Below are 25,942 nucleotides of genomic sequence, written 5' to 3'. Positions count from 1 at the left end.
TGCCTCTGGACAGGTCATAAATTCTTTCTGTATCTATCAGGGTGTAACCGTAGGCTTATTGATTATTAACTGTTTGAACACCTAACACTTGAATGATGGGGTTATTGTGATTGTATTTACCCTTCCTTTGTTTTATGTAAGTCTCAAGGAAATTGGGGTGGTGGGTTTGGACACGTACACATGGGGTATAAAAGATTTTCACAAATGCTGGTCGGGGTCCTTGGCTAAGACCAGACTCTGCCTTGGGCCCACCAGGGTAATAAACTGCACTCCACTATCTGCATTGTTCTTCTGAGTGAGTTTGTTTCCCGGAACGCATGGCTATAACACCGACAGCTCTGCTCAGACTCAGGATGACCCCACAGTCCCAAGGTTCTTCTCCATACAAAATTGTGTATGGGAGGCCCCCTCTCATAATAAAACAGGTGTCAACAAATTTGCCTCAGGTAAGGGGAGATGCATATTGAAAAGCAGAGACATTACTTTGCCAACAAAGGTCCATCTAGTCAAGGCTATGGTTTTTCCTGTGGTCATGTGTGGATGCGAGAGTTGGATTGTGAAGAAAGCTGAGCGCCGAAGAATTGATGCTTTTGAACTGTGGTGTTGGAGAAGACTCTTGAGAGTCCCCTGGACTGCAAGGAGATCCAACCAGTCCATTCTAAACACGATCAGCCCTGGGTGTTCTTTGGAAGGAATGATGCTAAAGCTGAAACTCCAGTACTTTGGCTACCTCATTCGAAGAGTTGACTCATTGGAAAAGACTCTGATGCTGGGAGGGATTGGGGGCAGGAGGAGAAGGGGATGACAGAGGATGAGATGGCTGGATGGCATCACCGACTCAATGGATGTGAGTTTGAGCGATCTCCGGGAGATGGTGATGGATAGGGAGGCCTGGCGTGCTGCGATTCATGGGATCGCAAAGAGTCGGACACGACTGAGCAACTGAACTGAACTGAACCGAAGTTTTTACAAGAAAGGGTGCCATTCCCCCTTGGGGAACAGATTCACGAATTTGTGCCTGGGGATCAGGTGTGGTCAAGGACTGGAAACACGACTCCTTGGCCCCACATTGGAAGGGTCCATATACTGTTGTTCTAAGCAGCCCTACTGCAGTTAAAGTTGCAGGTGTCACTCCCTGGATCCTCCACATGAGGGTGAAGAGAGCAAACCATGAGACCCGGAGGACGCCGAGCAGACTACACAAAAGGACCTCACTGATCCCTGTGAAGCCAAGATCATCTTAAAGAAGAAACAGAGGTGAAGCTCTACAATCAACTGCTGCTACAAGGACTTGCTGGTATCATCTTGAGACTAACCGTAGTTTCAGTACAAAGAGGGACCTGTGCTATAATTAAAGTTGAATGTTGTGTATATATTCCTGATTTATCTGGCTATATATCAGCCACCCTAGATGACATGAAAGGTCAGGTAAAAGCTATGTCTGATGATAATCTTCCTTTTTGAACTTCGGTCCTATCTGGGTGAAGGGTGATTGGTGGAAAACTATATTTACCATTGTTGTAGTTGCCTTGATAGTTCTGCTTTGTGGACCCTTTATTTTATAATGTATTATGAACTTTGTAACCCAAAGGTTGATGTCTTTCTCCCAAATTGGAGGTCAGAGAGTCGGAGGTCGGAGGTCGGGTGCAATATATCCCTATGAATGATGCTCATACTATGAGTTAAGAGCATCAAGAGGGGGGAATGAAGGAGGAAGCAGACAGAACAGGCTCCATCTTGAAAGCAGGACTCCATCTTGGCCAGACTGTGGACTTTGAGTTAGATGCCCAGTATCTATGGAAAGGACACACCAACTGGAAAGCCAGGCCCCCTGGATGGAAGAGCCCCAGGGCTCGTATCTAGACTCTCTGTTGCCTAAAAGAATACCCTAATTATCTGTGTAACCGAATAGGATCATAAATTCTATTATGCTTATTGGGGTATGACCACAGGCCTATTGATAATTGTCCACTGTTAACTACCTAGGCTTAAGACATATGAATCATGGGTTAACTTTGATAGTATCTTTCTTTTCCTTTGTTCAGACTAGTTTCAGGGAATTTGGGGAGGTGGGTTTGGGCACGTACACTTAGGGTATATAAGGTTTTCAGAAAAATTGGTCAGTGTCCTTGGCTAAGAGGAGACTCTGCATTGGGCCCGCCGGTGTAATAAACTGCACTCCACTATCTGCATTGTCCTTCTGAGTGAGTTTCTTTCCCGGAACCATGATTACAACAATATCACAACACTTCCCAACCCTGAGCAACCCCTGTTCCTACCCTAGCATGCAAAAACCTGCTTTAAACCAGATTTCAAAGTCTTAAGAAATGTTGTGGCCTCACTTATTTCCCTGTGAAGTGTTGTCAGACTGTCAAGGGATAAGTAATAAACTTGGCTTTGAGTGGTCCAGGGTTCAGTCAATTCAGTTCAGTCACTCAGTTGTGTCCAACTCTTTGCGACCCCATGAATCGTAGCTCACCAGGCCTCCCTGTCCATCACCAACTCCCGGAGTTCACTCAGACTCACGTCCTTGGAATCAGTGATGCCATCCAGCCATCTCATCCTCTGTCATCCCCTTCTCCTCCTGCCCCCAATCCCTCCCAGCATCAGAGTCTTTTCCAATGAGTCAACTCTTCGCATGAGGTGGTCAAAGTACTGGAGTTTCAGCTTTAGCATCATTCCTTCCAAAGAAATCCCAGGGCTGATCTCCTTCAGAATGGACTGGTTGGATCTCCTTGCAGTCCAAGGGACTCTCAAGAGTCTTCTCCAACACCACAGTTCAAAAGCATCAATTCTTTGGCACTCAGCCTTCTTCACAGTCCAACTCTCACATCCATACATGACCACTGGAAAAACCATAGCCTTGACTAGACGGACCTTTGTTGCTAAAGTAATGTCTCTGCTTTTGAATATGCTATCTAGGTTGGTCATAACTTTCCTTCCAAGGAGTAAGCGTCTTTTAATTTCATGGCTGCAGTCACCATCTGCAGTGATTTTGGAGCCCAGAAAAATAAAGTCTGACACTGTTTCCATTGTTTCCCCATCTATTTGCCATGAAGTGATGGGACCAGATGCCATGATCTTAGTTTTCTGAATGTTGAGCTTTAAGCCAACTTTTTCATTCTCCTCTTTCACTTTCATCAAGAGGTTTTTTAGTTCCTCTTCACTTTCTGCCATAAGGGTGGTGTCATCTGCATATCTGAGGTTATTGATATTTCTCCCAGCAATCTTGATTCCAGCTTGTGTTTTTTCCAGTCCAGCGTTTCTCATGATGTACTCTGCATATAAGTTAAATAAGCAGGGTGACAATATACAGCCTTGACGTACTCCTTTTCCTATTTGGAACCAGTCTGTTGTTCCATGTCCAGTTCTAACTGTTGCTTCCTGACCTGCATACAGGTTTCTCAAAAGGTTCGTCAGGTGGTCTGGTATTCCCATCTCTTGAAGAATTTTCCACAGTTTATTGTGATCCACACAGTCAAAGGCTTTGGCATAGTCATAAAGCAGAAATAGATGTTTTTCTGGAACTCTCGTGCTTTTTCCATGATCCAGCGGATGTTGGCAATTTGATCTCTGGCTCCTCTGCCTTTTCTAAAACCAGCTTGAACATCTGGAAGTTCACGGTTCATGTATTGCTGAAGCCTGGCTTGGAGAATTTTGAGCATTAGTTTACTAGCATGTGAGATGAGTGCAATTATGCGGTAGTTTGAGCATTCTTTGGCACTGCCTTTCTTTGGGATTGGAATTAAAACTGACCTTTTCCAGTCCTGTGGCCACTGCTGAGTTTTCCAAATTTGCTGGCATATTGAGTGCAGCACTTTTACAGCATCATCTTTCAGGATTTGAAATAGCTCAACTGGAATTCCATCACCTCCACTAGCTTTGTTCCTAGTGATGCTTTCTAAGGCCCACTTGACTTCACATTCCAGGATGTCTGGCTCTAGGTCAGTGATCACACCATCGTGATTATCTGGGTCGTGAAGATCTTTTTTGTACAGTTCTTCTGTGTATTCTTGCCACCTCTTCTTAATATCTTCTGCTTCTGTTAGGTCCATACCATTTCTGTCCTTTATGGAGCCCATCTTTGCATGAAATTAGCTTAGGTGTGGTGTTTTGGTTTTGCTAAAGATGGCTCCCCACAAGGGACTCCATCTGGGGTCGATTTAAAGGGACCTCCCTGAGCTCCTTGTAACTCCTCGCTGAGCTCAGGTAACCCTTATTATTTGCATAAGTGGCTGGTGTGTTTCCAGAGAACTGCATTTGGGGAACACACTTGGGGTGGGGGTGGGGGCACACAGCTACCGGGGCACAGTTCTAGAAGCTTGCTCTCCTCAGGTGCAGGATCCTGGGGTTTAAATCAACTACCAACTGATTTGCTAAAAGAAGTAGAAACCCAGCCTGCACGAATGCCAGACCTCAGCTCTTTTCCTTACTTGCGGAGGAGGATGTCTTTAGGTGCGGCTGCTAAAATCCGAATGTGCCCTGGCCTCCAACTGTGTTGACTGAGGGAATATTAAGACCAGCCACATGTGGCCTTGTCACCTTGGCCTGCAGGCCTAATTTAGCAATCTCGCTCAGGCAGGACTAGACCCGCCGCACTTGCGGCAGTGCTCCCGCCCCGCCACCGGCACCCAGGCCGCGTAGAGTTTCTGCTGTTTCAACCCTCGCTCCCTCTCTCCCGCCGGCCGGCCGCCCGCGTGGAGAGAGCTCAGCCGCACACCCCAGCTCGCCCGCTGCACACTCACACACACATCGCCCCGCTTTTCCGCGCTCGGGAGGTGCGTGCCTCCAGCCGGGAGCCGCTCTGGGCTCTGCAAGCCCAGCGGCGCGCGACCCGCTCCGTGAACTGAGCTCGGCCCGGCTCGGAGTTTAATCACAGGGTCCGGTTTCCTGTCCTCATCCCCTACCCACCCCCCCACCAGCTCCTGCCCCGTTTCCCTGGACCCTCCCTCTCCCCGGCCAGATCCGCCCGCCGGCTCCCCCTCCCCCGATGCCTAGGGTCCAGGGATGGGGGGCCGGTGAGGCAGGCACAACCCCCGCCCGTGGCCACCGGTTGGATCCAGATGCTCCAGACGCGGATTGAGCGCCAAGCGGAGCCCGGCACCGCCCTGCTGGCCCTGCTCGTGCTGGGCCTGGGCCTGGCCTGCCTCGGCCTCCTGCTGGCCCTGGTCAGCCTAGGGAGTCGGGCATCGCTGTTTGCCCAGGTGAGGCTGGGCTGCACACCCCTCCCTGGGACTGTCCCGAACATCTGCTGGGGCCCGTGGGCAGAGGGGAAAGGGGGCCAGGAAGGTGGGTGGAGGGTGAGATGTCAGGTGGAGAAGGACAAGGTAACGCTGCCTCCTTCCCAGCAGGAGCCTTCCCAGAGGGACCTGGTGGCAGAGGAAGACCCGGACCCGCTGGTGAGTTGGGGGTGGGTGCTGGCTCCATGGTTGCTCGGCATGGGAAGTGTGTGCCCTGCCTTGTGCCAGACATGTGTGGGGGGGGCATGTGCATCAGCCCTCTCATGCCTGGGTACATGAGTGACAACTGTGTGTAAGGGTTTGTGCCCCCTTGATGTCAACCAAGTACGAAGTGTTATTGGCTGTGGGGGACGTGGGAGTGTGAGATGCAGGAGGCTGCTATGGAAGAGGGATGGTGGGTGTGTGTTCAGGGTGTGTACTCATTTTGCACACTGACTGGGTGTGGGCGTGTGTGTGTGATGTACCAATTGCTGGTTGAGGGGAGCAGACTAGGGGGATGTGGCTGGTTTTGGGGAGAGGGGTGAGCCCTGACCCCAAGAAGTTGCCTCCCGGTGGCCTCGGCCACTCTTGGCTGAGGGACTCGGTCCTCTTGCTGACTGGGCCTCTCCTGACGGGCCCCCTGTGGGTCTTAGCTTGTGTCTTTGGAGTCCCTGGTGAGATCCTGGTTTAGCTCTGCCCTAATGCCCTTAGGACCTGAACCCCCAGCCCGAGGAAAGCCAGGATGCTGTTCCTTTCCCGAAACTGGTTCGGCTTTGCAGAAATGGTGAGCAGCCCTTTATCCCAACCTTAGGAATCATATGGTGGTTTCTGGACTCACTGTCTGTTTTGCTCATCATAACAGCCCTGTGAAGCAGGCAGAGCAAAACCCATTATCCTTGCTTATGGGTAGAGAAACTGAGGCACAGAGAGTAAAAGTGGGGTTCGGAGTCACAGAGACTCAAACCTAGAATTCTGACCCTCCCTCTGAAGCTCCTTCCATTGCATAGACCTGCTTCTCACTCAGACCCCACCCTGAATATGAAGGCAGGTGGCCAGGAGTTAGGAGAGCTCCTGAGGTCCTCATGAAGACAAGGTACGGAATCAGAGGCCCAAACCCCCAAAAGCAAAGACTTATGACTGGGGTGACCCTGTGACCATGTGTCCAGGCTTGCAGGCTTACACCTGTGGGCTCAATGTGATGATTAATAATCCCCTCTTGCGCTCAGAAGCATCCCACTTTGGATGATAAATTATCAGTGGCTATACCTGTGGAGGAAGATACGGCCTGAGGTTCTGAGACCAGGAGACTGAACAAGAATAAGGATGCCAGGGTACTGGGGGGAACGGGGCTGAGAGAGTAGCTCCTGGCCACCAAGCCCCCAGACGTGGGGACTGCTTTGCCCATCTGTCTTTCCTTGATCCTCAGCATCTAAAGGCCAGAAACCATGGGCGCGCAGAGCAGTTGCAGCCCACAATGAAAGTGCAGCATGGGGAGCCATGCCCAGGGAGAAGGGGTGGCAGGGTGCAGGGCATGGCTCACCACCCCTTTCCTGTGTCTTACAGTTCGCCCACGACCAGGACAAGATGGAGCACAGGCAGGTGAGGCCCCGATCCGCCTCTGAGCTCTTCTCTTACCCTCACAGCCCTGGCCTTCTGGACAAGGGACCCCTCCAAAACCTTGATTCCCAGCCCCATCCCCACCTTCAACATCAGAAACTCCAAAAGCCAGTTCAGGAAAATGCTTAGAGCTCGCTTCTCTTGGCTCCCCAAACTGGACTTTGTCCGTGACTCAGACATGGGACCCCAGGGAGACCCCTTCCCCTTTCAGAGACCAGGCAGATCCCCCCAGCAAAACACCAGCTGGGCTTCTCCCTCAGCCCTCGCTCATCTCCAAGAAGCATCCTTGATTTTTTTCACTCTTCTTTCCCCTCCATATTCCAAGAGTTTTTGTGCTCTGATCATTTTTCTCTAAATATTTCCAATCTCTGATCTTCTTTTCCATCCCCACCCCACCCCCGCCTCAGCACCATGACCTCAGAACCTCAAACTCAAGTCTCCAGCTCCTTCTCCATTCTAGACTTTTCCCACCCCTACTGTGTCCCACCTGTGTTGCCAAGTTCAGCCTCCTTAAGCATCTCTCTCATTCTTCTATTGCTTTTCTGCTTGGCTTTCATCCTCTCCACGCTCCGGTCTCAACCTCTTTTCCTGGCACATCCGTATGCCCTCTCCACGCTTGTTGGCTGACACCCCCTGCCCACCAATGTGCTTCTTCTGGACTTTGGACATACTGTTCGTTCACCTGGAATTCCCTTCCATGTGATAGGCCAGGAGCCAAGATACGAGAGTGACTTAGTCTAGGGTTGGCAGCTGAGACGGAGAGAAGTAAATGGATTCAGTGTGTAGTTTGAAGAGAAGGACTTGGTGGAGCAGGATTAAGGGGCGAGGGGGAAGGAATGACTTCTAGATTTTTAACTTGGGCATCTTTGAGAATAATGGTGTCTTTTATTAAGTGGTGTTAACCAGGAAGGAAACAGGTTGGGGGGGGCATGTAAATTAATAATTGAATTTGAGAGCTAATAATAACTAAGTGGATAAATAATAAACAAGTGAGTTTCACAAATAGTTAGCTGGACTTGGTGAGTGGCTCAGGCCTGGGCAGGGTGTGTAGAGTCAGGAGTCATCACCAGATGGATGGTATTTAAAGCTACAGGACTGGATGAGACACCCACGAGGGAAGGGGGCCCCACAAGGAAAGCCCTGAGGCTCTTGGAGCAGAGTGGGAGAATCCAGAAGAGACTGAGAAGCAGCCAGAGAGAGGGGAAGAAACCCAAGGAGGGCAGTGTCCTGGAGTCTCAGAGAAGACATAGTTTCAAGAAGGAGGATGTGGCTGTCTATGTTGAATGCAGCTGAGTGGTCACATGAGATGAGAACAGAGAAATGACTGCTGCATTTAGTAACATTCAAAGTCAACTGGTGACCTTGACAAGGGCGGTGGCTGGTGTGGTTAGGTTGGAAGCCAGTGTGGACTGGGTTAAGAGAAAATCGGAAATAGGAATCAGAGACAGTGACAACTCTCTCCAGAAGTTTCTCTGTGACAGGAGCAGAGAAATGGGCCAGGAGGTAGAGAAGGATGTGAGTCCAGGAAAAGTTCAGTCCTTAAGCAATACTGCCTAAATCATAGCTACCTATTCAGGTTTTAATCTCACCTAATCCTTGAAAGAGTCCTAAAAGGAAGATAATCCAGCCATCTGCTTTTTACAGAGATGACGGTAACCTGTCCAGGTCATGATGATGCTAAGAGGTGGGGCCAGGATTTGAATCCAGCTATCTGTGCTTGTGTTGCAGACATTGAGTGAGAGGCGATTGCCAGTGCAGGGGTGGGGGAACCTGCAGGCAGCATCCAAGGAGGTGGGAGGGGGTGGACTCCAGAAGGAAGAAAGGGACGGGACGTGTCATCTCATCTCCGTAAGAGGGTCAGCGGTGACCACGAGAACAAGTCGGTTTGTGGTTTGGGTGGGAAGACAAAAGGTAGCCCTTACCTGATGCCTTCGGGGTCCTCTGGAGATTGAGGGAGATGGGCAGGAGGGACGGTGAAAAGCAAGCCTAGCAGGGAAAAAAGGGGGATTGCCGGGCAGTAAAGAATGAAATTTAGTGATACCATGGTCTCAGGCACACCATGCCCTTAGCCACAACCAGCTCAAACTAGTTCCCTAGCCAGGAATGCCCTTTCTCCTTCTCTCCCCTACTCTTCATGCCTCAGGCCAGCTTTCCTCCCTTCTGACTGGACCATTATTTTAGCAGTTACCCAGACATTTACTCATTTGTTGACTCAGCACACATGAGCTGAGATGCTACTGTTTGTATGGACCCAGCTAGGTGCCCACACTGAGTAATATCCAGACCTATTTGCAAGGAACTGCTGTCTAGGAGAGGAGGCAAGCATCTAAATTTGTAAATTACAATGTGATATGACAAGAATAATAATGAAAGTAGCAAGAGACACATGGCCAGTACAGAGGAAGACAACTTTACAATGGAGTCAGGGACTCTTCCCCAAGGAGGCATGGGCTCTCACCCAAGTGTGAGTATAAGATGGACAGAGGGGCAGGGCCACTTGTACAAAAGCCCAGAATTTGCCAAGAGTCTGATGAGGCTGGAGGACGGGGAGCAAGCGGTTCGATGTGGTTGAGGAGACAGATCCAGAAGAGCAGGATGGGGTGAGGCTGGAGAAGCATATGGAGCCAGGTCACAGTTGGAGTCTGGAGGTTATTCTGAAGTCAAAGCAGGAAGAGACAGTCTCATGTCTGCATTTGAGAAACATCACTATGGCTCTGTGTAGTGTGGCGAGTAAACTGGAGCAGGCAGTTTACTCCCAGTGGAAACAGGGAGCCTAAAGAGGAAGGAGCCTGAAAAGAGTCCCAGTGAGAAATGGCCGAGTCCACACACACAGGGGACGGAGACAGCTACTTAGGTGGCAGACTTGCTAGGAACTGGTGATCAATGGATAAAGCTGGTGAAGGAGAGAGAGGCTTGAGTGCTTGACAAGAGGTAGGACCAGGAGCCCATTGTGGAATGCAGACGGTCAAGCAAATTTGGGGTTGGGGGGGGGTCAGGCTCAGTTTTGGTCTAGGTGAGTTTGCAGTGGGGAGCATGGGGAGGTTACTCTAATGGCAGGCAGGGAGCAGTGTCAGGAGGGGCAGAGCTGGAGACTCAGACTGGAGTCTTGCAAAATAAAAGCCAAGGCAACCCATAGGCAGGGATGAAAATGCCCTGTGAGCATTATGTTCTTGAGAAAGGAACCAGGAGAGCACCCCGGGGCAGGCAAAAGATGGGGGTGCCGGGAAGGAAGCTTCCCAGGCTACTGAGATGAGGTGCTGGAAGCCCCGGAGAGCAGCCTGTGGACCCAAACAAGAGACAGCTGCCTCTACAGCCTCTTCCTCCCCTCTGTTTTCTTCCCACCAGCATGTGCTTGGTGTGTGCTCAGAGCAGGCCCAGCTGCAGGGCCTGGGGTGCGATAATCAGACCAATTCCCCTGCTCCTTGGGGGAGGCAGACCCCAAACTATCACAGAAGGAAATAAAGATGATTTCTGTCCTTGGTGACTGCTATGAGAGAGATGCGGTGAGTGGAGAGTTTAATGGAGACTAGCTATTAATATTTCAGACTGGGAGGCCTGGGGAGGTCACTCAGAGTGACCAGACTGACTGAAGGGAGGGAGGAATCCTGGGGGGAGGCAAGAGCAGTAAAAACCCTGTGGAAACAGTGAGCTTGGTGCCTGGCAGGAACAGAAAGTGGGCCTGAGGGCCTGGAGTCTTGTGACTTGGAGGAATGTGTGAGATTAGATCTGAGAGGTAAACAGGGGCGGCTCATGGAGGACTGTGAAGTCACTTGAGACCCTGCTTTGTCATTTGATTATTTGTCTTCTTTACAATTTGCAATTACCTTTACTCTAGTTTTGTTATTGTTAACGGCTTTATTGAGATATAATTCACATACTATACAATTCACCTTTTAAAAATGTACAGTTAAGCTTTTAGTATAGTCACAGAATTGTATGATCATCACTACAGTAATTTTAGAGTTTTCATTACCTCAAAAAGAAACCCTGTATGCTTCACCCACCACACTGTATTTCCCTGATCCCCTCCAGCCCTAAGCAACCACTGATGTACTTTTTGTCTCTGTGTATTTGTTTATTTGGAAATTTCATGTGCATGCGTGTTCAGTCGCTTAGTCATGTCTGACTCTTTGTGACCCCATGGACTGCAGCCCTCCAGGCTCCTCTGTCCATGAGATTCTCCAGGCAAGAATACTGGAGTGGGTTGCCATTTCCAACTCCAGGGGATCTTCTAGACCCAGGGATCCAACCCCCATGTCTTGTGTCTCCTTCATGGGCAAGCAGATTCTTTACCATTGCGCCACCTGGACAGTCATAGAACACGTGATCCTTTGTGACTAGCTTCTTTCACTTAGCATGGCGTTTTCATGTTTCCTCCACATTGTAGCATGCATTAGTACTCCATTTCTTTTTATGGCTGAGTAATATCCCATTGTATGGACTTAACACAATTTTCCTTATCCATTCATTAATGGAGATTTGGGTACCATTTTATTATTTTTAATTTTTTGTTTTTATATTTTTCCCTTTTGATTTTTTATTTTAATAACCCATGTTATATATGATTTAAGTAATGCATGCATACCTTCTCCAAGTAAAAGAGCAAATGGTGCAGACACAACCTATAAAAGCCCCCGTGCTTCTTGAGTCCTTTTCCTGTCTCCAGAAGCAGCTGGTGAGAACTTGCTGTCTATCATTCTAGTCCTCTAGGTCGGGTTTCTTCCCCTAACTTCGTATCACACTCCCAGCTCCCTAGGCTGTGGCTCCTCCCTTGTCCCGGGCCTCCTAGATATCTTCTGGGTAAAGTGGGCCCAAAGGTTTATAAACTCAGTGTCTCACTGGCCAGTGTGAGAAGGTTCTATAGAGGGAATTCCCCCTGTCTCTGAACACCCACATTCAGGTGTGGACGGGACGGTGAGTGGCTGGGAGGAGGCCAAAATCAACAGCTCCAACCCCCTGCGCTATGACTGCCAGACCGGGCAATTTACGGTCACCCGGGCTGGGCTGTACTACCTGTACTGTCAGGTAAGCCCCACCTGGCTCCACGGGTAAAGCCGGAACTGAAGAAGGGCTGGGCTTCCAGGTTGGGGGCAGGTTAAAGGTGGAGAGGGGAGCGTGGGGTTTGGGCTGAGAGGAGCCTTGGGCCTCTAAGGACACCTGAGATGAAGCCCAGGGCCAGCAGAGGCCTGGACTCCGCCCCTCCCCTGCCCCCCCAGGTGCACTTTGATGAGGGGAAGGCTGTCTACCTGAAGCTGGACTTGCTGGTGGATGACACGCTGGCCCTGCGCTGCCTGGAGGAATTCTCGGCCACTGCGGCCAGTTCCCCTGGGCCCCAGCTCCGTCTCTGCCAAGTGTCAGGGCTCTTGCGCCTGCGTCTCTGCCAAGTGTCAGGGCTCTTGCGCCTGCGGCCAGGATCCTCCCTGTGGTTCCGCACCCTCCCCCAGACCCAACTCAAGGCTGCCCCCTTCCTCACCTACTTTGGACTCTTCCAAGTTCTTTGAAGGGCCATGGTTTCCAGGTGGCTTGTCCCCACGGCCGCTCTCTGAGCACCCCTGTCCCCTCTGCCCCACCCTGAGCTGCTCCTCCCCCAGACCTGGCTCTCCCCCGCTCCCCCAATGAAGGCTGCCAGGGCTCACGTGAGGTCCATGCCATGCAAATATTCCCAGCTCTTCCCACCTCCAGCTCTCCACCTCACTAGCTCCCCAGCCCCATTTATCTCCTGACTCCCCAACCCTGGCTGCAGCCCCCCAGGACACTGTGTTGACTGTACTCTGGGTGATGATGGGTCCTCCATACCCCCTCTTCAGCCACTAAGAGGGGCCGGATGCCAGAGAGACAGGGACTAGGCCAGGAGTTCCCCAATGTGAGGGGTCAGAGACCAGGACAGGCTCCTCCCCTGATAATTCCCTGTGGATTTTTAAAACAGATATTATTTTTATTATTATTGGGACTAAATGTTGATAAGTGGATACTAAAGAGAATAAGTCATGGTTTCTCTCTTTATTGGGGCTTAGGGGGTATCCTCAGGGTAGCTGAGGGCCAATGGAAGGGGGGGTCTGGGAGGTAGGGGGTGGGGGCGACGGTCACCTGAATTCCAGGTCGACATCCAGGCTTGGGCACGGAGACCTATGTGCCTTGAAGCCCCAGGCAGGAGAAGAGAATCAAAAGGCAAACTGCCAGGGGGGAAAAAAATCAATTCTCTGCCCAAGGTCCAGCAGAAGTGGCCTGATTTACCTAGGAGGCGGGCTTCCTCCTGTGGGGAATCCCTGGGCTGGGAGGAGCAGCGGCCCTTCCCTTGGCAGCCTGGGCACCTGCAGCAGGTGCTGGCACCAGCCTAGGCTGGGACTTGGCGCAGGGAGCGGGGAAGCGGGGGGTGGGCAGGGAAGCAGGCGCGATGTGGGGGCTCAGGGTCAGGAAGTGGGACACTAGGGCCCAGGAACACGGGAAGCTGCGCCCCAGGGTCCAGGCAGGAGTCCTACAGTGGTGGGGCGCTCCGGCTGTCTCTTTCTCATTTGTCCAGAGCCTTATGTAAGAGCGTTTCTGGGGAAACAGGAAGTCCCGCTTGCCAAGTTCAGCAGAGAGAGTAGTGCAGGCCTCCTTCCAACACACCCGGCCTGCCCTTAACCCCGGAACTCAGCCAGTTCCTTGCTTCCCCGACCCTGGTTCTCCTCCCCACTGACCCCCTCTCCTCCCCTACCTTCAGTCACGGTGAGCAGACTGCCCCGGAGATCTCACCTGTGCCTGGGCGCGAGGGTCTTCCACTCTCCGCCCTTCACCCTCGGTTTCCCTTTTTCCTCTTCTTCCCCCGAAGCCTTTTCCTTTCCCTTCCTCATTTTTCTCTTTTGGGGAGACAGAAACATCTCCGGAAGGTCGGAGGAGAGCTCCTTTCACCCCTTAGCGTTCCCCCGCCTCCTTCCCTCCCCGACCTTTCCCTCCTCCAGCTTTTTCTTCACAAACCGGGGAGATCCTCCCCAGCCGCCGCCCGGACGAGGTCTGAGCGCCTAAGTGGAGGCGGCGCAGGCTTTTTGTACTGAGGTTTGCGCCTGCGCAGCGCGCCTGCGTCCACCATGCACGGGGGGTGGCCCCCGCTCCTGGGGCAGCGCATGCCCGCTGCGCACCATCAAGAGCGTGCAGTTCGGAGTCCTCAGTCCGGAAGAACTGGTGTCCTCCCACTACTCCTCCCTCCCGCGTTGGGGGCGGGGCTTGACGGTAGCCGTGGAAACCTGGCACTTCTCCTGCCCAAGGGGACCGGATGGGTTAGTGGCGCCAAGGCAGTGCTGGGTCCAACTTTGGCTGCTGCTGCTGCTGCTGTTGCTAAGTCGCTTCAGTTGTGTCCGACTCTGTGCGACCCCATAGATGGCAGCCCACTAGGCTTCTCTGTCCCTGGGATTCTCCAGGCAAGAACGCTGGAGTGGGTTGCCATTTCCTTCTCCAATGCATAAAAGTGAAAAGTGAAAGTGAAGTCGCTCAGTCGTGCCCGACTCTTAGCGACCCCATGGACTGCAGCCTACCAGTCCATGGTATTTTCCATGCAAGTCCATGGGATTTTCCAGGCAAGAGTACTGGAGTGGGGTGCCATTGCCTTCTCCGCCAGCTTTGGCTAGCCAGAGTTAAATTTCCTTGGGGGTCAGCAAACTTAGTGCTGTGTCCGAGCTGGGGGCCTGGCAACAGGAGGGGCTGGAGGGTGAGCAGGAGGGAAAGAAGTGGGGGTGATTGGCTCCACACCCCAGACACCAACGTTAAATGAGATGACACGAATGCTAAGAGGTCTTTACAAGTTTGGATGAGAAGTTGAGCCCCCAATTTTTTTCCCTCCCCCTGCTACAAGTATTAACTGAGTACCTGCTACGCAATAGGCAGAACAGATGCTGGGGATACAGAACTGAAAAAGATGAGGACCCTATCTTCTAGAATCTAGAGCACTTTCTTTGAGAAGGGCCAGGGAAGACAGACGATAAACACGAATAAATGAACAAGATAATTCTGTTAAGGGCAAGTGCCTTGAATAAAGTGAAATGGTGTTATGCGATGGATAATGAATGAGGTGAGGCTTCTTTAGATGGGGTGGTGTCACTGGAAAGGCCTGAGATGACATTACCCGAATAATGAGAAGCAGCCAGTCTCCTAGGCCATAGGTTCTCGGACAAGAGCTTTTCAGGCAGAAGAAAGAATAAGTGCAAAGGGCCTGAGGGAGGGTGTACCCTGGAAGCTGAAAAGTGACCAGGGTGGCTGGGGTTTAGTGGTGAGAAAGAGAGTATTATTAAACCATTCCTGAAGACACATGAGGTGGGGCAGGCCGGGTGGGATATCGTAAATCATGGTAAGGAATCCAGATTTCATTCTGTTTTCGATTGGAAGCTATTGGAGAATTTGTAAGCAGGAGAGGGATATCAAATTTACATTTAAAAAACAATGACTAGTTTGATTGTTGTATGAAGAACTGACTGGGGAGGACTAAGAGTGGAAGCAGGAGGGACCAGGGAGGAGGGAGGGCTATGGGCGAATCCGACTCCTTTGTGGAATGAACTGGAGGAAGCCAGCGAGCTGGAAAGAATGGAATTGAATAGCTCTGTGATGGAGACAATTTTGCTAGAGGCAGGGGCCCAGCTATAGGAAAGTTGTGTCAGGAATTAGAACATCCTGAACTCAGACCACACAGAATACATTCCAGATGGAGTGAGGTTGACGTCTAAAAAGCAAAACTATAAAGCACTCAAAAAGTATAGACAGCTTTTGGAGGATGATACCAGGGGAAAATCCTTAGAAGGAATGAGTGAATTATGGGTAAATTTTATTGAGTGCCTCTTATGTGATAGGCACCCAGCTAAGCATTTTATCTACAAAGAAGAGCAAGGCAAACTTAAAGATAAGAGCCACTTCTGTTTGTCAGCGACACCATGAACAGCTGAAAAACAGATTGGGAAACCATATTTGCAACGTGAGGGACAAGGTTAGGTTCCTTAATGTATAAGGAACACTTAGAACTCAGGAAGGCACAAATCTAGATAAGAGGATCAGGGATAGGAATAGGCAGTGCGTAGAAGTACTACAAATGGCCAATAGAAATATTCAACTTACTAATAGAAATATGCAAATTAAACACAAACTTTTTTTTCTTACCTGATTTTCCCCTGTTGACAAAAGCACTGGGAAATAGGCATGCTTACACAATTTTTGGTAGGGATAGATTGGTGTATAACCTTCTTGGAGGACAGTCTTGACAGTATGGATTGTTTAATATGCATATTATTTGGCCCAGTGCTGCACTTCTAAACATTTATCCTTAAATAAAAGACTATTAATGTCTCTCCTCAAGTATGTCCCTGCCCCAGTCTTGCCTGGGTCAGCAAGCAGGGAGGGCTCCACAGTGCCTCCAGTGGCTCCCGCCCTAAACCCAAAAGCCATCTTTTTGACTCTTCCCTTTCTCCCAGCCTCTGCTCAGTCTGTCTGCCAGTCTGTTTGTTCTGCCTTTCAAAATGTGGTGGAATCCAATCATTCATGACTGGCTCAGCCACCATGGTTCACCCCACCATCGTCTTTCCCACGGGGTGCCACGGTAGTCCCAGACCCTAGTTATTTCTGTTAGAGTTTGCAAAGCAGCTAGAGAGATCTTTTAATCGTATCTCTCCCCTGCATGGAATTCTCTTCAAAGGATCCAGACTCCTTACTCTGTTCTGTGAGGGCCTGTGCTTTCTGACCCCTGCTGACCTCTCCATCTCATTCCAAATCTCCTTTTTGCTCTTTAACTTCTCCGACCTGCTGGTTGATCCAGAACTAGGAGCTCATTCCTGCCTCAGGGATTTTATTATTCACTGTTCCTGCTGCTTAGAAGAACATTGCTCAGACCTCAGCAGGTCTGTTCCTTTATGTCAGTATGTGTTCTGCTCAGATGTCGTAGCCGCTGATCTCCAACCACCCTATTTAAGTAGCATCTTTTTGCATTCTCTAACCCCGTCTTGACTTTATTCTACTTCATAGCTGGTCAGTACTTGAAAGGATTCGTTTTTTTTGTTTCTTACTTCCTGAATAGAATGTAAATTTCAGTGAGTTAGCTCAGTCGCTCAGTCGTGTCGGACTCTTTGCGACCCCATGAATCGCAGCACGCCAGGCCTCTCTGTCCATCACCAACTCCCGGAGTTCACTCAGACTCACGTCCATCGAGTCAGTGATGCCATCCAGCCATCTCATCCTCTGTCGTCTCCTTCTCCTCCTGCCCCCAATCCCTCCCAGCATCAGTCTTTTCCAATAAGTCAACTCTTCGCATGAGGTGGCCAAAGTACTGGAGTTTCAGCTTTAGCATCATTCCTTCCAAAGAAATCCCAGGGCTGATCTCCTTCAGAATGGACTGGTTGGATCTCCTTGCAGTCCAAGGGACTCTCAAGAGTCTTCTCCAACACCACAGTTCAAAAGCATCAATTTTTGACGCTCAGCCTTCTTCACAGTCCAACTCTCACATCCATACATGACCACTGGAAAAACCATAGCCTTGACTAGACGGACCCTTGTTGCCAAAGAAATGTCTCTGCTTTTGAATATGCTATCTAGGTTGGTCATAATTTTCTTTCCAAGGAGTAAGCGTCTTTTAATTTCATGGCTGCAGTCACCATTTGCAGTGATTTTGGAGGACTTTGTTATTCACCTCTCTTCCTCCAGCATCTCAAATAGTGCCTGGCACATAATAGGCATGTAGTAAAAGTTACTCGAATAAATGGGTGAACGAATAGTTGGACAGGTACATAAAAATACACATAGAAGGATTTGTACTGCAACATTGTTTCTAAATGATACTGTTTGAAATTATAAGTCACGTAAGTATTTACTAATGCAGTTCAGTTCAGTCGCTGGAATTCTATTTAATAACCAGGGTTTATTATAATAGAATAAGACTCTCTTAATAGGTTAAGTCCCCTGACTCCCTATTGGCAAACTCGTGAGGCACCGCAGCACCCACAGGGATCCAGTGGGAGATTTTTAAATTTTCAGGAGAAGTAGAGCTCATCTGCTTGATGCCTTGGGAACCACTCGATTGGGCAGCTTTCTTTTCAGCATTAGATGGCGCCAGATCCCTTTCGATGACGTCATATCTTTGTGAAGCTGGGGTTTTAGCAGTGGCTAAATACTGGGCAAGAATCAGTGTGGAACCAGAGATAAGAGTGGTGTCTGATTCTAAGATTTGAGAAGTGTGGTGCGCAACAGGTGTCATACATAAGTAATTGTGGTTATTCTGGATAAGGAAAAATGTTATTTTTATTTTAATACATTAAAATAATATTTGTCTCAGTTTTTGTGTGTTGTTTTTTCAAAGGGCTGTTAAGTTGCTCTCATGTAAATCATTACTAGGTTGTTTGGATCCGGGTATTTAACAAGTGGATCTCTTTTGGCTGTGAGAGGTAGTGAGGCAGTAAGGGCATTGTGAACCGCTAAAGTTTAGGAATCTGGAAAAAGAAAAAGGTTCCTCAACAGTATGTAGAATGAGGCTCCGTTTATGGAAGAATGGGAATATATTTGTATTTTTTGAAAAGCATGGAAGGCTGTGCACAAAATTTCACAGGCATCATCTCTGGTGTGTAGGCTTTTCCAAGACTGATTTTGTTCTGCAAGGCTTACCGGCTTACCATTTATATCATACTTCGTCTTAGAGGGAATAACAAAGTTCCACCTAGGCCTGGAGAAGCCTATTGGGGCACAGACAATATTAAAGGTAAAATATTTTCCAGACGTCTTGACAGTAGTGTATGTGTTGAAATAGAGAGGGCTCTTGGGTTGACTGTAAGACACAGCAGTCGTCTTTGCTGTTTGAGGAAGGTTTTGGCTGTTGTTGCCAAGGGCTTCCCTGGTGGCGTAGAGGATAAAGCGTGTGCCTGCAATGCAGGAGACCGGGGTTCAATCCCTGGGTCAGGAAGATGCCCTGGAGAAGGAAATGGCAACCCACTCATGCCCTGGAGAAGGAAATGGCAACCCACTCCAGTACTCTTGCCTGGAAAATCCCATGGACAGAGAAGCCTCATAGGCTACAGTCCATGGGGTCACAAAGAGTTGGACACTTGGCTGTTGCCAAGTGAGGGGAAGGAAGCAAGGAGGGTTGCTGCTGAGGCTTTATGCAAAGCTTGTACAGAGTCCAGGGAAGTGGGCTCCTGATTACTTGAAGGCGTTGCCCCCATTCATTAAAAGCAGTTGTCCACTGTGGAAAGCATAAGTCAATTTGTTGATACTCCAACTTATTCCAGGAAGAATTTAAAACAGTAATAGACTCTTTTAGGTGGAGTGTGGGCTACAAGGGTGAATCAGAAGGTTATCCTGGTCCTCAGATTATTTATAACTCAGTGAGGGGTTTCCTATACATGCAGCAGGTGTTCACTGAGCCCCTACCCTGTGCTGGTTACTTTACCAAACAAATGAAACGTGATCCTTGCCCTCAAGGATTACAGTCCAGTGGGAGAGACAGATGTGTAAACAAGTAATTAACGTTGGGCTGAGAACTTTGCTGGGGTGTAGATAAGGCTAGGAAGAGTTGAGAATGCTCTCTAAAGAGGTGACATTTGAACTGGGCCTTGAGAATAAGTTTGCTGGAAAGGAGAGCATGTGAAGAAAAGGAACTTTGAAAACTCTATTGTAGTTGGAGCAGAAGTGTTGAGCCCTTGGAAGTCAAACCTTTACCATATGGGCAGTGCGAACCGATGGATGAAGGATTGGGGGCTGAAGTATTTTGTGTGTAATCCAAAATATAACTTAGGTAGAGGGGTTAGTCCAGAACATTCCAGGACAGCCCCTGGCCCACTCTCAATGCCTGGAGGCAGAGGGAGTCTTTAGAAGGTGGCTGCCTTGGTGAGCATGGACTTGGAGCAGAGGGGCGTGAAAAGCCTTGAGTGTGATTTCCTTTGGGCCTGTCTCTAGTGACCTCTGGAAGCCAGATTCAGGCCTGCTCCTGCTTCGTTGTGTTTGATTCAAGGCAAGCAAACACTTCTGTTGTGTTTCTCACGAGACACGATGCAGCTGATGGGGTCTGGCTTCGTGAATTTAGTCAGCACAGGACCTATCTCCTTGAGATTTCATCAGGTCATCTGGATGAGCATTGTGGATGTTCAGAACCTCTTAGCCCTGTATCTGTAGACCACAACCCAGCAGTGGCTAATCAGATTTCATTATGAGAGGATCATTGGTTTGACTATAAGGGAACAACCTTTCTCTTTTCAAGTTCTTTGAGGGCACTTCCCTGCAGTGGAGGGTCCTAAGCAGTTTAGATCAGTTTCACATGATCAGGATAATAGAGGAATGCTACCTGCCCAAGAGATGCTTAGAATCTATGAGGAAGACAAGCCCCAGTAGATAACTTCATTGTGTTATGAGATGTGCAGTGATGGAGGGGTGTGGAAGCATGGCAGGGGCACCAGTCTGCCTGGGGAGGCTGTGTAAAGGCTTTCTGGAAGAAGTAGTGCCTGAGCTGAATCTTTTATTTTTTTAATTATTACTTTTTGGTCTTTGTTGGCGTGCATGGGCTTAGTTGCCCGGCAGCATGTGGGATCTTAGTTTCCCAACCAGGGATCGAACCCGTGATCCCTGCACTGGAAGGTGAATTCTTAACCACTGGAGTACCAGGGAAGTCCCTGTATCATATTTTAGATTCCACATATACGTGATATCATATGGTATTTGTCTTTCTGTGTTTGACTTCACTTGATATGGTTATCTTTAGGTCCATTCAGGTTATTGCAAATGGCATTATTTCATTTTTCATAACTTAGTAATATTCCGTTATATATATGTATCACATCATCTTTAGCCATTCATCTAAATGAATGATGAGCATTTAGGTTGTCTTGGCTGTGATGAATCGTGCTCCGGGTGTCCTTGAGTTTAATTGTTTCCGCTGCAGTACCGTAGGATGATGAGCATATGTTTGGAATCAGAGAGAGCTGGATTTGACTTCTGCTGGCTCCTTGAGATTGAGGCCTTGGGCAGTCACTTTATATAGCCTCAGGTTTCTTATGTCAAAGAGATAGGAATTCACTTACAGCAGGTTAGTGGTTAGGGTTAGACAAACAAGGTACATTAGGCATGTTTAGTGCCTGGCATGAAGTTGACACTCAAACTAGAAGCTTTTATTAAATTCTTCTGAGTTATTCTCTGTGCAAGTTTAGTGGACCAAAGCTTAACTAATTTTAAAGTTTCTGGTTTTCAGTGTGTGAAAAGTTGCCATGGGTTTCCTTGAATAGCTCAGAGCAGAAGTCTCTTCTTGAGGTTGTACCTGTTTCTGAGCTCTGCCTTCTCTCCCTTTCCTCCACTGAATTGGTCCCATTGAGTCCTGGCTGTACCTTCCCCAGGATTCTCACCAAGGGCCAAAACCCTCAAGCCATCTCTTAAGGCTCCAGGGTTCACCCTGAAAATTTTCTGTGCTCCAGACAATTTTCACCAACCCTTTGCTCTAGTGCTCCCTCCTTCTGTCTTATCCTAAAATGTCTGAACATAGAAGGGATTCAGGCTGTCCCAAGCCCTTGAGAAAGAGGAGGTGACAAGGATATAGGCAAAGAGTGCCTAACTTTAGGAGGTGAGGTTAGAGTTGACAAGGCATGTCTTGGGGCAGCACACCTGAGCTGTCAAGGTGTGGTGGCCATACGGGGAAGTTCCTGCCAGGGACCCCAATTCTGGCCTTGGTTTCAGCTTTGGGAAACAAACAAGACATTGATTTTTTCCCTTTTCTTTCCCCCTTTGAAGCAGCTTTATTTCTTTTGTGGTTAAATTCTATAGATGACAGTGGCCTAGAATTCATCCCAGAGGAATGAATAGTGTGTGTGGAGCCCAGAGCTGCCCACACACTGGTCTGCATGCCCTGTCTCACTCAGAAGGTGACTGGAATGAGCTTCTGACTTGTGGTATCTGACTTTGGCATTTTCAGAATCAAATATCACACACACTGACCTCCCACTCCTCTCACTCCAAGATAAACCTGCTTAGTTCTTTTGTAAGTAGTTGAGGGTCCTTTGAGGCCTTGGTATAGAGCTCCCCAGCCATGAAATCTGAAAACTAGGGATTCAATTCAGTATTAGCCTTTCTTTTCCACAGAAGCGAATGTCTGTGACAGAGGGCGGCATAAATACCCAGAGACGACCGAGGGAGGCCGCCCCAAGCTCAGGGGGCTGATGGATCGGAGGCAGGGGGTGATTGAGAGGACGGGCCGCTGCCAAACCTGTGCAGGTGAGCAGAGAGGGCTGGCGTGGACCCTGGAGGGAGGGAAAGGCTTGACCTCACAGAGAACTGGGGCTGAGGGTGGAAGCACAGAGACCTGGTCTCTGAGGTGAGTGCTGGAAGGAACATGTCGTGTGTATTTTCCCAGCTACTCCCCGACATCGCCTGCCTATGAGCCCCGCTCCCCTGGAGGCTACACACCCCAGAGTTCCTCTTACTCCCCCACTTCCCCCTCCTACTCCCCTACTTCTCCGTCCTACTCTCCAACCAGCCCCAACTACAGCCCCACGTCACCCAGCTACTCCCCGACCTCTCCGAGCTACTCACCCACTTCTCCCAGCTACTCACCCACGTCTCCCAGCTACTCTCCCACTTCCCCAAGCTACTCTCCCACATCACCTAGCTACTCACCCACATCACCCAGCTACTCGCCCACCTCTCCCAGCTACTCGCCCACCTCTCCCAGCTACTCGCCCACCTCACCCAGCTACTCGCCCACCTCGCCCAGATACTCGCCCACTTCGCCCAGCTACTCACCGACATCTCCAAGCTATTCACCGACATCGCCAAGCTACTCTCCAACTTCTCCAAGTTACTCACCCACCAGTCCTAACTATTCTCCAACCAGTCCCAATTACACCCCAATATCACCCAGCTATAGCCCAACGTCACTGAGCTACTCACCTACTAGTCCCAACTACACACCAACAAGCCCCAACTATAGCCCAACCTCTCCAAGCTACTCTCTGACTTCACCCAGCTACTCCCCAACCTCGCCAAGCTACTCTCCTTCAAGCCCACGATACACACCACAGTCTCCCACCTACACCCCCAGCTCGCCTAGCTACAGCCCCAGCTCGCCCAGCTACAGCCCAACTTCACCAAAGTACACCCCAGCCAGTCCTTCCTATAGCCCCAGCTCACCAGAGTACACCCCACCTCCCCCAAGTACTCACCTACCAGCCCCAAATATTCACCCACCTCCCTCAAGTACTAACCTACCAGCCCTACCTACTCACCCACCACCCCAAAATACTCACCCACATCGCCTACTTACTCACCAACCTCTCCTGTCTACACCCCAACCTCCCCCAAGTATTCACCCACTAGCCCCACCTACTCCCCCACCTCCCCCAAGTACTCACCCACCAGCCCCACCTACTCCCCCACGTCCCCCACAGGCTCTACTTACTTGCCCACCTCCCCCGGCTACTCGCCCACCAGCCCCACCTATAGCCTCACCAGTCCAGCCATCAGCCCGGATGACAGTGATGACGAGAACTGAGGGTGAGCTGTGCGCAGCGGCACCTGGCTAGGTGGAGGGCAGCCTTGAGGTACCCTGCCGCTCCGCTCCCCTGTGGGGTACAGCCCCAGTCTGGCTCCCTTGTACATAGCTCCTTGTGACCGTCCCCTGTTGAGGTTCCAGACCCATTTCTGCTGGGGATTTTGTTTTGTTCTCTACTTGCGCTATGGCAGAACCCACTCACCCTCTGTGGTGGTCTCCTTCCTGCCCCACTACCCCAGGCCTGTCCCCAAATCAGACATCCTTCTCGCTGTGGCTTGATTGGGGATAAAGGGTATTTTCACTTCTTAGGGGTAGGTCCAGCTCTGGGTTGTCACACCTGATCCTCGGGAAGAACAAAGCGAAAGCTGCCTTTTGTCTGTTATTTTATTTTTTGAACTTTAAATAAAGTTTACTAGTTTTGACCAAAAGTGTGTCTGTTGAGTGGTTTAACAGGAGGTAAGACCAGCCAGGCTCAACTCCCTGCCTGGGCTGCTGTTGCATTTCCAGTGTCAAGGCTGATCTCTGCTAATGGGCAGGGGCAGGAACCAAACGCAGACAGTACATTCTTTCATCCAACAAACTGTGCACCAGGCATTGCTCTGTCTTGGCTTTGGGGTCGAACAAATAGGCCTCATCCTGCTTTAAAACAATATTGACATAACATCTTTTTCAGCAGTTCTACTGATTGTCATACTATATGGGCTTCCCTGGTGGCTTAGTGGTAAAGAATCTGCCTGCCAATGCAGGAGACAAGGGTTCAATCCCTGGGTCAGGAAGATACCCAGAAGGATATGCAACCTACTCCAGTATTGTTGCCCGGGAAGTTCCCTGGACAGAGGACCGTGGTGGGTGATAGGCCATGGGGTGGCAAAAGAGTTGGGCACGACTTAGCAATTAAACAACATGATTTTAGAAAAGCACAGAGGTGTAGTACAGAAGCAAAAAAGTTATTACCCTTTACCATCGCCACCAGGAGGCATATTTTCTTTGGGTATTTTTCTTAGAGGGTTCTCAAGTCACTTCTGATCAGTGTTTGTTTTGGCCTCAAACCAACAATGAGATTATGAATACTACGGTATTTTTTAAAGCTGAAGTTAAAGGAGTTGCTGATAATTTTCTGTTTTCAGTTGGCCATGTCATATTTTGTTTCATGAGTTCTTTTTTAAATTCTTACTTTGGCCTCACAGCTTGTGGGATCTCAGTTCCCTGACCAGGGATTGAACCCCAGGTCCCTGGCAGTGAAAGCCCAGAATCCTCACCACTAAGCCATCTGCGAACCCTCTGAAGTATTTCAAATAGTTTGGAAAGTAACATGGCCAAGATCTATTTACTAAGATTATAGATGGTAGATACCATTTTGCAATATTTAATCCAGGTCTTAAATTGTTTTGATAGATGACTTTAATGACTTTAAAATTTATTTTTTATTGAAGGATAATTGCTTTACAGAATTTTGTTGTTTTCTGTCGAACCTCAATATGAATCAGCCATCAGATCCCATCAGATCAGTCGCTCAGTCGTGTCCGACTTTTTGTGACCCCATGAATCGCAGCACGGCAGGCCTCCCTGTCCATCACCAACTCCCGGAGTTCACTCAGACTCACGTCCATCGAGTCAGTGATGCCATCCAGCCATCTCATCCTCTGTCGTCTCCTTCTCCTCTTGCCCCCAATCCCTCCCAGCATCAGAGTCTTTTCCAACAAGTCAACTCTTCGCATGAGGTGGCCAAAGTACTGGAGTTTCAGCTTTAGCATCATTCCTTCCAAAGACATCCCAGGGCTGATCTCCTTCAGAATGGACTGGTTGGATCTCCTTGCAGTCCAAGGGACTCTCGAGTCTTCTCCAACACCACAGTTCAAAAGCATCAATTCTTTGACGCTCAGCCTTCTTCACAGTCCAACTGTCACATCCATACATGACCACAGGAAAAACCATAGCCTTGACTAGACAAACCTTTGTTGGCAAAGTAATGTCTCTGCTTTAGAATATGCTATCTAGGTTGGTCATAACTTTCCTTCCAAGGAGTAAGCGTCTTTTAATTTCATGGCTGAAGTCACCATCTGCAGTGATTTTGGAGCCCAGAAAAATAAAGTCTGACACTGTTTCCACTGTTTCCCCATCTATTTCCCAAGGGTATACATATATCCCCTCCCTTTTGAACCTCCCTCCCATGTCCCTCCCCGTCCCACCCCTCTAGGTTGATAGCACCTGTTTGAGTTTCCTGAGCCATATAGCAAATTCCTCTTGGCTATCTATTTAGTGACTTGTTTTTATAAAAGAAAATGTTCATTATCGAAGATGCAAGCATGACAGAACATCTCCCGAATCCTCTGAATTACACTTGGTTGTTGGTGAACATAATCCCAGACAGGTCTCTTATCATATAGAAGGATAGGAATTTAAATAGAAATGGCTCGTTTTTTGGTGGTAACTCAGTATTTACTCTTCTTTTTTTTTTAAGATTTATTTTATTTATTCTGGTTGCCCTGGGTCTTTGATGGTGTACAGGCTTCTCTAGTTGCAGTGAGTGGGCTTCTCATTGCTGTGGCCTCGTTGCGGAGCGCGGGCTCAGGGCGCCCGGGCTTCAGTTGTTGCTTCATGTGAGCTCGGTAGTTGAAGTTTGCAGCCTCTGGGGCTC

General features: G+C 49.3%; 1 protein-coding gene and 1 long non-coding RNA gene across 6 annotated transcripts in view; one reads left to right on the top strand and one right to left on the bottom strand.

The window, feature by feature from the left end:
• The window catches only part of LOC147352141 (uncharacterized), a 44,390-nt gene extending 30,430 nt beyond the window's left edge, over positions 1-13,960 (bottom strand). For 3 of the 4 annotated variants that reach the window (XR_015147942.1, XR_015147944.1, XR_015147943.1), the window contains exons 1-2: positions 13,572-13,934; positions 8,759-8,822 (exon numbers count right to left, since the gene is read on the bottom strand). This is a non-coding gene — a long non-coding RNA (uncharacterized LOC147352141). Of the gene's footprint in view, positions 1-8,758; positions 8,823-12,821; positions 13,377-13,571 lie in introns of those variants that run through there. The other variant, XR_015147941.1, reaches the window with a different exon arrangement.
• LOC147352140 (tumor necrosis factor ligand superfamily member 12-like) lies at positions 4,760-22,168 on the top strand. Of its 2 annotated transcripts, XM_086359182.1 has the most exons (6): positions 4,954-5,204; positions 5,352-5,399; positions 5,931-6,003; positions 6,783-6,818; positions 11,737-11,861; positions 12,053-12,825. In XM_086359182.1, the coding sequence occupies exons 1-6, from the start codon at positions 5,064-5,066 to the stop codon at positions 12,335-12,337; spliced, it is 708 nt and encodes a 235-aa protein (XP_086215308.1). In that variant the 5' UTR covers positions 4,954-5,063; the 3' UTR covers positions 12,338-12,825. The 2 variants fall into 2 exon arrangements, with proteins under 2 accessions (XP_086215309.1, XP_086215308.1); XM_086359183.1 differs by lacking the exons at positions 11,737-11,861; positions 12,053-12,825 and adding an exon at positions 21,897-22,168 and having other exon boundaries at positions 4,760-5,204.
• Positions 22,169-25,942: the final 3,774 nt, after the last annotated feature.

The sequence above is a fragment of the Bos grunniens genome, chromosome 19 (genome assembly GCF_055505025.1).
Source record: "Bos grunniens cultivar Pamir isolate PY7600 chromosome 19, Bosgru_T2T1.0, whole genome shotgun sequence".
Lineage (NCBI taxonomy): Eukaryota > Metazoa > Chordata > Mammalia > Artiodactyla > Bovidae > Bos > Bos grunniens.
This window is presented reverse-complemented; position numbering and strand designations above follow the sequence as displayed.

Coding starts and splice junctions, on each gene's coding strand:
- LOC147352140 (XM_086359182.1), top strand. CDS start 5,064: ATGCTCCAGACGCGGATTGAGCGCCAAGCGGAGCCCGGCACCGCCCTG. Junction 6,819..11,736: donor ACAAGATGGAGCACAGGCAG/GTGAGGCCCCGA, acceptor ACCCACATTCAG/GTGTGGACGGGACGGTGAGT. Junction 11,862..12,052: donor TGTACTACCTGTACTGTCAG/GTAAGCCCCACC, acceptor CTGCCCCCCCAG/GTGCACTTTGATGAGGGGAA.